At 39.8% G+C, this 16,257-nt stretch overlaps 1 protein-coding gene across 7 annotated transcripts in view; it reads left to right on the forward strand.

The window, feature by feature from the left end:
• The window catches only part of SYNE2 (spectrin repeat containing nuclear envelope protein 2), a 654,322-nt gene that overhangs the window by 634,965 nt on the left and 3,100 nt on the right, over positions 1-16,257 (forward strand). For all 7 annotated transcript variants that reach the window (XM_033952730.1, XM_033952735.1, XM_033952736.1 and 4 more), the window contains one exon: positions 1,704-1,747. In XM_033952730.1, the coding sequence (XP_033808621.1) occupies positions 1,704-1,747 (44 nt within the window). The remainder of the gene's footprint in view (positions 1-1,703; positions 1,748-16,257) is intronic.

A 16,257-nucleotide genomic window follows, 5' to 3' on the forward strand; every position in this document is an offset into this window, starting at 1 on the left:
TTCAATAACTAATACTTAATTAATCTCGCTGGAGCAATGTTCATTGTAGCAGGAACCAATGTACTACACATCGATGATGGCCAGCGTTTCGCTTCAAAAAAGCTGCCTCAGGACGTATAAGTGGTTAATCTTTTGTAGAAGTTCCAAGTTTGAAAACATGGCGGCTTGTATAATCAGTGCCATGATTCACAGAAGCAGCAATGCTGAATAGACATCCACTGCTAACTGTAGAGATAGTGGTGATATCGATAGCCTTTTTGCTCTGGAATGCATTGCCAGAGGTTGTGGTAAGAGCGGATAGTGTAGCTGGTTTTAAGAAAGGTTTCCTGGAGGGAAAAGTTCATAGGCTGTTATTGAGAAAGACACGGGGGAAGCCCTGCTTGCCCTGGATCGGTAGCATGGAATGTTGCTACTCCTTGGGTTTTGGCCAGGTACTAGTGACCTGGATTGGCCACCATGAGAATGGGCTACTGGCATGATAGACCATTAGTCTGACCCAGTATAGCTATTCTTATGTTCTTACCTGAGCCAAGTATAGGACAATTAAGTCATTGTAACATCACTGATGAGGTTGGCTCTGAGGCACTGTGAAATGAGGCATTATGACATCACAGTCTCAGCTCTGGAATGTTGCTGTCATTGGGGTTCCAGAATGTTGCTATTCTTTGAGATGCTGGAATGTTGCTACTGTTTGGGTTTTGGCCAGGTACTAGGGATCTGGATTGGCCATCATAAGAACGGGCTAATGGACTTGATGGACCATTGGTCTGACCCAGTATAGCTATTCTTATGTTCTTATGTGAGCCAAGTATATGACAATTAAGTCATTGTAACATCACTGATGAGATTGGCTATAAGGCATTATGACATCACAATATCAGCTCTGGAATGTTGCTCTCATTGGGATTCCAGAATATTGCTATTCTTTGGGTTTTGGCCGGGTACTAATTTTTTGTTGTTTTTGCAATTTTATAATTTCAGTTATAATGTCTGTGAAAAACATTTGATCCGTTTAGTGTGCCCCGAAAAACATTTGTTTTGTTTAGTGTGCCGAAGCTAAAAAATGTTTGAGAGACACTGACCTAAATACTGTTCTGTAAGGGAGCACCAAAATGACATAATGCATAAATATTGTTAGTTACACTTGTCCTTCCTGCATTTGGTCACCTGCAGTTATACCAGAGATATATGACAGAGATTTGTACACAAAGGAAGCGGTGCATGCGAATCGATCTCATGCAAATTGTGGATATCCTGAAAAAACTGCCCACTGGGTATGTCTTGAAGTCTGGCTTGAGTAGTTTTCTATATATTTACGCACTCAAATTACCATAAATGTAGACACTATTATTTTTTAAAACCTTTATAATACCTCTAGAGGGCGCTTCTCCAGATAGCAGCTACCACAGTCCAAATAAGTGCTTTTGAATATTGGGCCCAAGCCTCTATCTCAGTTTTGCTCAATTCACTTTCTGTTTAGTTCTACTCATTGTTTCTATAGCATCACTTGTCGTTTCAGTAGTGATATACATATGTCTCTAACTGAAATACAGTCAGAGGAAATAGAAGGAAATTGCTAGAAGATGTACATTTTTTCTAACAGCTAGTGGTGCCTAGAATCGCTGTAGAAAATATGGATTTTTGCTCTGAAAAGTGTTAGCATGTTTTGTTAACAAGAATTATTATTTTTCCTTTCTCACTAGGATGATGAGAATGTTTCTCAAGATACGAACCAGCAAGATATCAGGTATTTTGTTTTATACCGTTGTGTTTTATTCAGCCGTTGTGTTTTATAAAACTCATTTACTCATCTCACTTAGAACTATTCCCTTCAGCCACCAAAAACTCATCACCTGAAAGCAGCAGTTCTTAATTCAGTCCACAGGACTCACCCAGTCAGATGGGTTTTTAGGATATATACAGTGAACGTGCATGAGAGAGATTTCATAGAAGTATCTGCAGCCAGTGCCTCCAGTCGCATGCATTGGATATTCTGAAAACCTGACTGGCTGGATGTGGCACAAGGACCTGAGTTGATAACTGCTTCCTTAAAGATACGCAGAAACTTTAACAAACAACATAGCCAGAAAAGTTGTAATCGTATCTAAAAACTACTGTAGTATTTTTCCACCTTTCTTGGTAACCTTGTGTTTCCAGGTTGCAAAGATGGTCAACCTTTTCATACCCTTTGTCAGCCTAATTTCTTTTCTTGCTTGTTGAATGTTCTAGAATGGGTCTAGCATTTATCAGAGTTATGGCTCTGCTCTGTGAAAGTGTAAGAAATCACTTGCATTTCAGGAATGCACTCTGGCAGTTTTCTACCCAGCGAATTGAGTATAGTGATCTGCTTTTACACTTCTCCCTCCATATTCACTGTGATAGGGGATTAACAGACCCGCGAATACAGAAAAACCACAAATAACTTTTTCATATGTTATTTGCTGTTTTCTATGAAAAACCATCTGTGAATATGGTGAAACCGCGAATAACACGGTGGGCGACCTGACCTGTTCCTGAAGGAGAGGCATAACACGGTGAAGAAAGTGCTGGGAATCAGCAATTTTTCTCTGTAAACGCTTGGAATCAGTGATTTCTCTATGCAAGCTGATGTAATTTGGGAGGAGGAGCCAGCAAGCTAAAAACCGCGAATAATCGAAACCGCAATTGCTGAAACCGCAAATACGGAAGGAGACGTGTACTGCATCTTCTGGCAATGAATTCCAGAGTTTATTTACAATACACGTTGAGTGAAGAAATGTTTTCTCCAATTTGTTTTAAATTTACTACTTTAATAGCTTCAATGCGTGCCCTTAGTCCATATATTTTTGGAAAGAGTTAACGAGCGATTCACGTGTACCCATTCCACTCCACTCAGTATTTTGTTGACCTCTATCATATCTCCCCCTCAACTGTCTTTTCTCCATGCAGAAGAGCCCTAGCCTCTCTAGTTTTTTCACATAGGGAAGTCGTCCCATCCCATTTATCATTTTCTTCGTCCATCTCTGTACCTTTGCTAATTCTGCTATATTTTTTTGAAATGCAGTGACTAGAACTGCACATAGTATTCGAGGTGCAGTAGTACCATCAAACTATAAAAAGGCATTAAAACGTTCCCTGTTTCATTAGTGCAGACCACTAAGAGGCTACAGATTCCTCTGGATGTCTCTGGGCATTTTCTGGACTTCCAGGTGAGGTAGATAGGCCGCTGTCCAGGCCTACCTCGGTAATGAGACCTCGGTAATGAGACTATATACTGGCTTCAATAAGTATATATTTATTTAGTCAATCAATAACAGCTTACAAGAATAGATCATATAGTATAAAGTGTAACAGAAGGTGATGACCTCCAGGCCCAGAGGTCCTCTGATGTCTGTTCTGACCTTTCCTTCCTAAAGGCCTGGTTTTTATACATTTCTTAGTGGCCAACACCACGTTGGTTTACATCACATGATACATCCTTATTGGCTATTATTCTTACCTACGTCATGTTACATGTCTGCTCTGTTCTCCGTAAAGCCTACCTTTTCCCCGAAATGCCTGTTTCCCCACCATATTAGTATTTCCGAGCACAAGCCCCCCTCCCAACTCTAAACATCTCCGATACTTTCTATTAGATGATATTTCTTATGAATTCTTTCTTCTGAGAATTCTGTCTTCTGACCACGGTCTGTTTATCTCTTTATGATATCTGGTTGGGTGGGCCTTGGTGTAAAACCACAGCTAGCCCACAACCTCAGGACCTGTTGCTTTTTCTCTAGTTTTATTCCTACAGTAGCTAATTGAACTCATAAAACAGCGTATTTCTCCATCTTTGCATGCTCTTCAGTTAATGGTGAAATATCTTTTCATAGTTAATCTACTGTTTCTATCATCTGCAGAGATAGATAAGGTAGATGTCAGTTGCAGGGGATGAGGGCAGTTTTTTCTGTAAAGAGAAAAGTGATCTTTGTCTTCCTTCCATCCCCCTCACCTGGCCAATGCCAGGACTTATCTCGGGATGTATCCAGAGCCTCCATGCTGTATTCTCTCTCATCCCCTCTTCAAAGCCCCGCCAGGTGGCTTTGACCCCTGTTCATTCGGTGGGGAGTTAGTTTGTATCAGAAACTGTTCATTATGGGCCGGGGCTATGTGCTAGGAACTACCCATGGAAAAGGAAAGAGACAAGTACCCACCCTTGCTATGCTATCAAGAACAGAGCAGTATAACATGTCGTAGTGTACTTATTGCTTATAATACTAGGCTAAGCAGTCAATGATTCAGATTTTTGTGTAAAGCAGAAATCATGTAAGCATTTGAATGCTGCATTAAAATTTATACCTGCCGGGCTGTGATAGAAACATCAGCATAAATTACTGATGTAGTGGGGATAGGTGATGACTCGTGGGAGGGGAAATCAGCTGCTGGTGTTTCATAGGGAGGTACATTAAAAATCAGTCAAGTCAAGATTATCAAAAAATGTTGTGTATGGGTCTGTGTAGGGGTCTCTATTTCAACATTTGGGATAGTTCGGGCAACCAGGTATCTGCAGGGGTTCATAATTTAACCTGATACATTTTAATATATTCTCTCTTTATGGCTTCATCCTGTTATGAGCATACTACATCCAAAAGGGATGGCGGGATAAATTAACAAGTTAGATTATTTCCAAGCTCTTCCAAAACAGCTGGGATCAGTGCAGACTCGGCTGGGTCCAGACGCCAGGGGTGAAAGTCCAGGTAACCACATCAAATCTTACGTCATCATCCTTCAGCTGGGCTCATCACTTCTTCTTCACTGCAGTTCTCCTCAGCTTAGCAGCAAGAAAGGGAATGGAAAGAATCCAACTGGAGGGGAAAATAACTAGGGAGCTATTGTGGGAGTCAAAACAGGATGAAAATGCATAAAGTCACAATCAAGAAAAGCACATGAACTTGCAATAGGGCTGTTATATTATATACTAATACTGCATGAGTCCATAAAAGAGTTAAAGTGCAAATTAATAAGTCCATAATTAAAGCTGTAAAAGTTCAAGGTCATAAAGGTCATCCCGTCTTTGGTAGCAACAGTCAGGAAGTCTTTGCTGGTAAGTCTAGGCATTTATCCAGTTTCTTCTCCGGTAGCAAGATCCTTCCGTTGGAGCTCATCCGTCATCGGGGTTTCATACGGCCGAACATCTTTCTTCCAGCGATGATATTTCAAATAGCATTAGTCCATAATTATGCAAATAAGTCCTTAATAGACATTAAAAGGATATAAACACGGATTCTCATGTAGCATACAGCTTCCTCTGATAGGCAATTGTCTTTGTGAAGTGATCCATAATTAATAAGGCAAAAATATCTGTACTGTATATATCATTTAACTTGTTTCCAACAATACCTGAGCAATATTACTAATAGGATAAGTACAGCGTTAAAAGATGACATACAAAAGAAAACAACAACTTATCTGCTTTAATTCAGATAGGCTAAGGTCTAATATATGTATTGGCTGAATTATATTTGTCAGCCTAAGGGAATTATAGTTACAATGGCATATGATGTTCAAAGGACAGGAGTAATATGCTAAACATAAATATGAATTAGCAAAGAGTCAAACCCAAGCAAAAGGATGGCTAAGCTATAGCCTTAAACATATTAACACATAGGTTATATTGAAACATACTAAAATAAAGAGGATAAACCCTAAAAATTACAATAAAATAGGATTTATGGGAGAAATGTCCTTCCCATGGGATTCTATCAAATCATGGGTTCAATTTTGTTTCTTTCACTAATATTCTGAATGTCAATCAGCAAAAAGACCTAAACTACAGTATTTTGAATTCCAATCAATAGGACTGGATATTTCCTTCACCAACTTATTAGAAAAGTTCTTAAACAACAGGTAGAACCATTTTTTTTTTAATAAAGCCAAACGCTAATTGCATTGTGTTAAACCAAAAAGTATTTCTGTGTGTATCAGAGAATATGTAAGAAAAAGAAGAAGTAACATTTCTTTTACAAGTTCCAAGAAAAGGCAGAGAGAGAAAGACTGCTAGAAGTTTGGTTTTTTTTTTCTGAAACTGTTATGATAAGTAAAGGAACAATAGTTTCCCTTTTATATTGCTGTTAACCGTGCAATGGGTTAACAGTACAGTACATGAAGAAAGCAGAAGTTACTTTCGCTTCGGTGTGTTAGCACAACATTAATTAATATTACCATTTGGGATAGAAGCGGATCATAAGAACCCTATGCAATATGTTCCAGCTATTGTAGAGACATGAATAATGAAAAAACAAAGAGAAAATAGCAACTGATAATTTCAAGTTAAAGAAATAAAGCACTACATTTCCCAGTGTCCCTAAACATAGACACATCAACCAGGAAGTAGCTCGGTATGTTTGTGTAACGGAAAAAAGAAGAAGAAGCATAACTCCTTTCTTAAACTTTGATCACAGACAAAGAATAAGGTTTGAAATGGTTGTGGTGAGCAGTAAAAAATAAATCTTCTTTCATTATATTGGTAATTATAGTGAGCGCTCATAAATAGAAATCCACTCGTATTTCCATAAACACTGACATTAACACAGGGCACAATACAACAGATAATGACTCATAGTAACATAAAAGACTGTAACGCTGAAAAATAGACAGACATTAATTGCTAGCAAGTATTAAGGGAGTCCCCCCTCTTGTATAATTCAAGTGCACTGTAGTTTTTCCTAACTCTAGAAAACAAATGATCGTTAGTAATGGGAAAAAGTGAGGTGATGGGAAACGCCCATAATAAAAATCCCAGACCTAGAAAGACAAAGGGTGCGTTTATTTTTACATTGTCAGTTATACTTAAATGCCTGTCAGTTATTTGGTTAAACATAATCACCTGTCACGAATCCTTCTTATCTACGTACACTATCTCTATATATCTATTGACTTTCGATATTTGTCTCTCTCCCTTCTTTCCAATACTGTTTTGTATTTATATATAAAAACAATAGTGATCCAAATCATTTCTGTAATTGCGTTCTTCTCTGTCTCAAAAACACTCCTTTATAATCCAGCAAACTTATATGAAATAAATAATTGTTTAATGAAAGCTTATGGTAACATTGAAACGCAGTTAAAATATATACTTCCTCTTTCAGTCTCATTCACTCTCATCCCCCTCACCTCCCCCAATTTTTTTTTTTTTTTTTTCCTCGGTCGTGACCACAAAAGAACAGGAAACAAAAAACCCACGAGAGCAATGCTTTCGCTGTCTCACAAAGCGCCATATGTTACACAGGTCAGTACACAAGTGACAGCTAGCATAAACGGAAGAATAAAGGAAGCCTGTAGACAGCATGACAAGCTGAAAATATTACAGTAAAACACAGACTCAGAGCTATGCCAAGGCTAGAAGACCCCTCTTGTTAGTAGCAAAGAAATAAACCCATAAAAACAGAACTAATATGCCAAAACCCATACAAAATAGTGGCCACACATGATAATACTACATCATAAGGGGCTAGGTAACACAAAGCACAATACAGAGAAGAGGTGTATACTTTCGGCTCAACAATGGTAGGAAATATGGGGGCAAAAGGAGGAACAGGATTGTCTAAGCAACAGCTTAACAGAAGATCCAACGGGAACAGGCAAGAGAAAGAGAAGCTAGGGCTAGGGGCACAAGACAAATAACTCTGGCTAGCACTGGCAGCCAGAGAAGTATAAGACAAGGGGATTCCTAAGGTCAGCAAGAGCAGGGGGCGAAATCAGACATAGCGGGCTCCGAGACAAAAACACTACTTAAGCACAGTTTCCTGGAAAGTGGGGGAAGGTGGGGAACGGGGTGCATTGCTGTTGAATAGTTTCACAGATATCATCTAATGCCTGAGAGATAGTGGCCCACGGGACAGGGGAGTAACGACCAGTATGTGTTGTAAGAGTGCGATCTGCTTGCCATTGCACTTGGTGTGCAACGGAAGGTGGAAAGATAGGACTAGGGTTAAGAGTATATGCTGCGGAGAGCAAAGGGGCAGTGAACAGTGGCAGAGAGCAATACAAACAGGAGGACTGAGACGCTAGCATAAAAAGCGGCAACATGGGAGAAATAAACAATATATCCAACTACAAAGTGTACAAACTAATGAGTTTAAAAATAAAACTAATAAGAATACTTACAAAATGATGCAATGTGATCACAGAAGAGCAGGTACCTTCGTAGCAATAACTCAGGTGTGGCCAGAGACCACAGAAACAGCATAACCACCAGTCAAAGCTGGTTCAACAGTCACACCATAACAGTGATAGATTGATCTAGCAGAGGAAACATCAGGCGTGGCCCAAGACCACAAGAAATAAAGGAAAGAATTTAACCAGCAAACGAATCAGTGTCTGTACCCAAAAAGAAAAATTAAGGAAAGTAAAAAGAAGGCATATAACTGAAGTGTTAGTGGGTGACAACACAGCTGCGCTGAGACTATACCCGACCCGCCAGTAATTGATCAACTACTAATTACCTACGTATGTATACAGCAACTACACCCTGAACTGACTACATTAACCTGCCAACTATAATGTATTCTGACTCCTATCCTAACCTATGGACTGACTACCACCCACCAGTCATAAACATATATACATATATCCTAATTCCTAAACCATTCCTAAACTATGGACTGACTACCACCCACCAGTCAAAAGCATGTATACACATATCCTAATTCTTAAACAATTCCTAAACTATGGACTGGCTACCACCCACCAGTCAATTCTTAAACAATTGACTACCTAAGCTATCGGCTACCTAAGCTATCGGCGGACTACTCGACCCATCCGCAAGCAAATATATCATCTTATGAACTATGGACTGCCTACCACCGGTCAGTCCTACTAACTACCCAACGCACTAGTCTATACAGGACCCGTAGGACAGCTAAGGATGGTAGCCCGGTCCTGGGCGAATTGACGTGAATTCCTGCTCCAGGGTCCGGGATCCTCCAAAGTTGACGCCACAGGGCCTGTGTAACGACAAACAAACAGGATTAGTAATCAGAAGGCAGTGTTTAAGGCAGACCACATTCCATTGCTGGCTTTAAACTAGAAAAAGAAAGAAAAAACCGCATAAAAGGGGAAGTAAAATAACACAGCAAATCTGCAAGAAAATAAGGAAGTTTAGGTAGAGACACTGCATAAGTACAAGCAGGCAACCCAGAAACACACTTTTGGCCAAAAGTAATGGAGAGGCAATCTGACAAGCAGAGTATAGGCCTTCAATCCAGTGAGGTCTCTAAAGGGGCATGTTCCCTTTATTTCAACGTCGGGGTTCACCACTGAGGTAGATAGGCCGCTGTCCAGGCCTACCTCGGTAATGAGACCTCGGTAATGAGACTATATACTGGCTTCAATAAGTATATATTTATTTAGTCAATCAATAACAGCTTACAAGAATAGATCATATAGTATAAAGTGTAACAGAAGGTGATGACCTCCAGGCCCAGAGGTCCTCTGATGTCTGTTCTGACCTTTCCTTCCTAAAGGCCTGGTTTTTATACATTTCTTAGTGGCCAACACCACGTTGGTTTACATCACATGATACATCCTTATTGGCTATTATTCTTACCTACGTCATGTTACATGTCTGCTCTGTTCTCCGTAAAGCCTACCTTTTCCCCGAAATGCCTGTTTCCCCACCATATTAGTATTTCCGAGCACAAGCCCCCCTCCCAACTCTAAACATCTCCGATACTTTCTATTAGATGATATTTCTTATGAATTCTTTCTTCTGAGAATTCTGTCTTCTGACCACGGTCTGTTTATCTCTTTATGATATCTGGTTGGGTGGGCCTTGGTGTAAAACCACAGCTAGCCCACAACCTCAGGACCTGTTGCTTTTTCTCTAGTTTTATTCCTACAGTAGCTAATTGAACTCATAAAACAGCGTATTTCTCCATCTTTGCATGCTCTTCAGTTAATGGTGAAATATCTTTTCATAGTTAATCTACTGTTTCTATCATCTGCAGAGATAGATAAGGTAGATGTCAGTTGCAGGGGATGAGGGCAGTTTTTTCTGTAAAGAGAAAAGTGATCTTTGTCTTCCTTCCATCCCCCTCACCTGGCCAATGCCAGGACTTATCTCGGGATGTATCCAGAGCCTCCATGCTGTATTCTCTCTCACAGGCCACAATGTTGCCCATAATGGGCTACAGATCACCCATGAGAATATGCAGCTTCCTATCATTATGTAGTACTGTATGTAACCTAATTGTTGGCTATAACTTGTCTGTTAGCAATATCAGTAGGTATATAGACGGTTGTAATTTTACATTTGCTAATGTGTATGATTAAAGAAATGAAATGACAGCATACCCCTAAACCATAAGAAACTAATTTGATCTAGCATAGTCAGAGATCTCTGCACCGTCTGACGTTGTCTCTTCCTAAGTCTACAGTGTTTTTCCATTTGAAGTACATAGACTTGATAAATCAAGTTATTTATCATTTTGTGGGTATTATATTACATTACATTGGTGTCTTCTATCCCGCCAATACCTTTCAGTTCTAGGCGGTTTACAACAAGAATTGGCCTGCGCATTCCCAGGGAGGGTCGATAAGGTTTAGTTAGATCATTTGACAAATTTCTTGAATAGTATAGTTTTCAGTTCTTTCCTGAATGTTTTGTAGTTGGGCGTCGTGGTCAGCAGATTGGAGACGTGGCAGATGTGAGGGAAACTTTAGGTACATAATATCTCAAGGGCATTGCTAAAAGGTTGATTAAAAAGATGAAACCACCTAGAGCAAGAAGTTTAATTCTCAATTATTTACATTGAAGCTAAGGTTGTTTAAATTACATTCCAGATCTTTATTTTATTTCTTTATTTTTGTCACCTTTCATCTGGGAGGGGGAATTGATTATGGGGTGGAGGGGAGGAATTGGGGTGGAAAAGGGGGGAAATGAAAGATTTGGAAGGAGGGGGTGGGGGAGGGAGGTAGGGGAGGGATTGGGGAGGGTTGGTGTTGGAAAGGGGTGAGAGGGGGGTGATAAGGGGAGGTTATGGTTTATTATATAAAATGTTTGGAGGAATGATAGAATTTTATAGAATCTATGGATTAGAATTTTAACATTTGTAAAATCATTTGTAAAGAATATCTTTCTATATAATATACAGTCAAACCTCGGTTTGCGAGTAACCCGGTTTGCGAGTGATTTGCAAGACGAGCAAAACACTCAGCAAACTTTTGACTCGCAAACCGAGTGTTGACTCGATTTGCGAGCACCCCTCCCGATAACCGGCATCGCTCCCTCCCGCTCGCAAAGGCCCCCTCGCTCCAACCGTCCCCCCCCCCCGCGCGAACCGTCCCCCCCACCCGAACAACTTAAACTTACCTCCCCCCCCCTGTCTAGCGCAGGCTCAGATTGTGTGCCTAGAAGATCTTCCGGCTTCCACGCCTGCCTGCCCGCCTGCCTTGAGCATGCATCTGCGCATGCTCAAGGACTTCTAATTCTCCCTCTTGCCAAGAATCTCGGCGAGAGGGAGAATTAGAAGTCCTTGAGCATGCGCAGATGCATGCTCAAGGCTGGCAGGCAGAAGCAGAAGCCAGAAGATCTTCTAGGCACACGATCTGTGCCTGCGCTAGACGGGGGGGGGGGGGAGTTGCCGTGCATGGGGGCCAGTCGCGCAGGGGGCCGGTACGCGCGGGGGGGGGTTGCCGGTTGGAGCAAGGGAGCCTTTGCGAGTGGGGGGGAGAGATGCCGGTTATCGGGGGTAGGTGGGAATGTATCAAAGCGAGTTTCCATTATTTTCTATGGAGAAACTCGCTTTGATAAACGAGCATTTTGGATTACGATCATGCTCCTGGAACGGATTATGCTTGTAATCCAAGGTACCACTGTATATGTATTTTTGCTTTATGCTTTCAATAAAATGTTTGAACATAAAAAAGATGAAACTTAACAGAGGTGGAGGCCAGTAAACATCTACCTGTCCCACACAGCATTCTGAGGATGAAGGAGAACACCACTCAAGGGATCACATAGTCTTTTACCCCTATTTTCAGTGGTAATGGTTGTCTTTCATTGACCAAACCTTCATTTTGCTATCTACTCTTACGTAATTTATTTAATAATTTAATTTGTTCTATCTTACTCTTTTTTGAACTTTTCAAAACCAAACTAATTTTAAAATATTTTCTTTTTTTAAAAAATTTTCATTTTAAAACTTTTTTTTCATTTTCTTTAATAGCAACATTGATTCTATGTCGGGAGACCAATACTTATTAGTGTCAGGTGGTGCTATAGTCAAAATACTGATTTTTACAAGCACAGAAAGTTTGTTAATTATCTCGCCATTCGCTTGATGCTTGATGACTTATGCTGGCCCAAACTGCATAATAGCAGTTGACCAATTCTGCAAACCGACGGGTCCCGTTTTGCCGCAAACCATGGCTTCTTCAGGGGTTTTTATTGTCGGATTTTTGTCAGCATTTGGGCTCATAACATAACAACAACAAAAAAGAGGTCTAGATTCTATTCTTTAAGAAAGATTGAAGGAATTTGATTTATTTCGCAAATACTGTAGTTGAAATATAGATTGTCTTGATCACAAGTTTGGAAAGATGAATAATTACATCCAAAAGATGGCAGAGGCATAGATAGGAATGAATAGGTCCTGGGTGGAAAAATTAAGACAGGCCCTATAACACTTTCTTTTCCAAAGTAGTGGAGACTGAGGGGAGGGGGAAGAGACCCCTTTAGAGGACCAATATCCAAACCCTGCAAAAAAACACATTCCAGACCTATATAGAAAGCCTTTCACAATACAACAGCACTAACGTCCAGGACTCAAATAGCAAAGACCCTGCCTAGAAAAGGCAGCAGCCTAGACATCACCTCAGTAAGACCAACAACAATCCCTCCATAGAGCAAAGTACTATAGGGATAATTCTATAACTTGATGCTTCCTTTTTGGTACCCCAATGCAACGCCAATTTTATTACAGCATCAGGGTGTCCTGATTTCAATTTAAAATGCTAGCATAAGCCCCTTGTGGCAAGCCAAAAAAGAAGGCGTGCCTGCATATGCCAAGTCAATGGCAGTCGAAAGTGGATGCAACTAGATGTGTCAATGAGTGCATGCAACTTATAGAATTCTGGAAGCTTAATGCATTGATGATTGACACACCCATGTCCCGCCCATGATCTTTGATGCCTCCTTCACAATTGTATGCTATGTGCAAGCTTACAGTGTAGTGCTTTGGGAAGAAGTATGCATAAGTGACTCCTGTTCTGTAATTACATATCTGCAGGCACACCCAGTACAAAGCTGCCCTTCATGCATAAATTTCTGCATAAGAAAAACACTCAAAATCTTACCACATAATAACACTAACTCCCAGGACTTTAAGAGTGAGATAAAAAGGCTGCTTTGGTTACCTCATTGGAATAACTACAAGACGGCATTGTATCTTCCAAAACAGACAATATTTGTTTATTGTTAGTATAAAAACTATAAGTATTACAGCAGCAAAGACATATCTAAAAAAATGTATTGTCAGTTCAGAATATGCAATGGAGAGAAGAATTTGCACCCATATGCTTAGCAGGGGGCTAGCAGTTCCCCGTAGCATAAGTAAGTGAATCTTTCTCTGGCTTTTCTTAGAATGCACGTGTTTTTTATTCAGAGAAATTCTTCCTTTGTTCCAAAAAAGGCCATCCCCAAATTCTGATTATGTACTTCCCTATTGGTACATAAAAATAATGTACAGCTAACTCTTCCCTTTCGTCCACGCCTCTCTCTCACCTCCACACCCCCCCCCCAGTAAAAGGGGGGCCTTACAGAAACAGAGAACTGCTTCTGAACTTCCTTCTTTCAGCACGTAGTCATGCATGCAGCTGTTAATTAGAGGTGTTATTGTGCATATTCGAGCTGGTGTCCTTGTAAGATGAAAAGTTGGCAAAGATGACCTTTCAGCAATCCAGCTGTCTGGTTCCCATAGCTTGGTTGGGAGACAGGAAACCCATGGTTTGGTACCAAGTTCTTTCATCTCGTTACACCCACATGAGCAGAGCTCCTTGCTCATTATTTCCAGGGTGCCTGGCATATGAAATCATACAGCAGTGATAAGAGTTCAGCATAACCTTGAAGGGATATTCTCCCAGCAGGGAAACAAGAACATACAGGCTGGGCCTGGCTATGGGAAAATATGTCTGTAGTTTCCAGCATACACAAGTGAAAATCCAGGTCTGTAGAGTCCAGTTGAATCCTCCAGATGTCCAGTATATACATGTCAAGAGCAATAATCTTATCCATGAAAAGGCAGCATTTTCCCCTTTAGATTCCATATAGGTTACCCAACACGGGTGCATATCCCAGACGCACACGCAAACTGATTCATCAATTAGATGCTAAAAATCAATTATTGGGATTAAATGGAGTTAATTGGCGTCCAGTTAGATTTACGTGTGTATCGAATAATTGTGTTTATGAAAGAAGATCAATCGCAGGAGATGTCAGATCGTAACTGTAAGTTTGGCTTGTTTTGGAAAACTGGCTGCCAAATCGTGATTTAAATCTAAAATACTGAAAAATCAACTGCAACGTGGTTCTTGATCATGCTTCCGATGTTGCAGGGTCAAGTGATCCCTCTTAAAGATGAAATAACTACATTGGGATTTTACTGCAATAATTTGATGAAATTTGGTAAATTAATCATTCTATAAAATCTTTCAATTAAGGCAGGTTTGACGGTTGAAGCCTCTTCTGACTCAGGCCAACTTGTTGAAATTGGTGCACGCACTGCTCAGAAGTAGGCTTCAATTATTACAATTCCCTATATCGGGGACTTGCTCAAACTAATCAGAAGAGACACCAGATAGTCCAAAATACTTAATAGCTGACACCAATTCTGACTGACTTGTACAGCCAACAGCAGCTAGAATTATTTTTAAAATTCTGTGCTTGGTCTTTTAGACACACATATCTTTCAGATATTTTAATCAGACAGCATAATCTACATTTTTTCAATGCTGTGTATTACAACTTCCTGCATTCCAGATGTTTAAGTTAAACTCCCACAAGAAAAAAGAGCATTTAGTTACATGAGATCATCCTTGTTGAATTCATTGCCCAGTGAAATTAGTAATTTAATCAGTTTTCTTGGTTTTCATTATATGCTTGTATGCTTATATTATTATATGCTTAATTTCTACTTGTAAATGTAATGAGTTGTATTTGTTTATAATACAATTGTTAAACTGCTTTTTATATTTAATTGTGAACCACCTTAAAACTTTGGATTGGATTGGCGTTATTGATTTGATATTCCACCTTATAGTAATCTGCCCTAGTCACTATTCTATAACAGCCCTGCAGCTCAAAGGGGGCCATGGCCGTGAGAGGGTCAGCGGCATTCCCAGAACTTAGGCGCAATGTTATAGAATACTTGAATTTGCACACCCAACTGCCGTCAATGGGGCGTAAAGATTTAAGGTCCGCCCAAAGTTAATCTAAATGGAGATTAAGTCAATTAAATGAAGGAAAAGAATCTCAGAAATGCCACTCCATGGATCATAGTGATATTATCCTTAACCTTCATATATTAAAAAAAAGACTTAATTCGTCAAATTTTTATTATTTCTTAAATTATTACTCAAACTTCTTATTTTTTAAATTATTACTCAGACTTTTGTCATAAATACCAATATAATTTAGTTATATAAAGAATTTTTCTGTTTTATCTTACTTTCTTTCTATTTTGCTCAACGACCCAATATATATGAAGGCTTTTGGATCTATGAAAGATATCCACGCCACAATTCCCTATGAGGATAATATCACTATGATCCATGGAGTGGCATTTCTGAGATTCTTTTCCTTCATTTAATTGACTTAAATCTCCATTTAGATTAACTTTGGGCGGACCTTACTAGTTTTGGTTAATCTGTTTCATTTTTTGGCATAAAGATTTAAACCAGGTTTCAGCAGTCCTTGGCCACGGGAATAAGCGCTATTCTATCAGGGTCGCTTAGCGCTGAGTGACTTTTATGGAATTAGCACTTAGCACAGATCTTAACAGCGTCTAACGTTCTGTACCATATAGTGAATCTGGCCCTTTGGGTTTAATCTCTTGTATTGGTGATCTCAATTGGAGCAAATTACATTAACAAGCAGAGCCACATTCGGGGAGAGTTTGAAAAATGATGGTGACCAGTTATTCCCCAATGTAATTGCAGATAGGTCACAATATAAAGAGCAGTGGAGATTTAGGTTGGACAGGAAGACTTTTCTAACTCTAACCCCCTCTTTTACAAAGGTGC

This window comes from Geotrypetes seraphini, chromosome 7 (assembly GCF_902459505.1).
Source record: "Geotrypetes seraphini chromosome 7, aGeoSer1.1, whole genome shotgun sequence".
Classification (NCBI taxonomy): domain Eukaryota; kingdom Metazoa; phylum Chordata; class Amphibia; order Gymnophiona; family Dermophiidae; genus Geotrypetes; species Geotrypetes seraphini.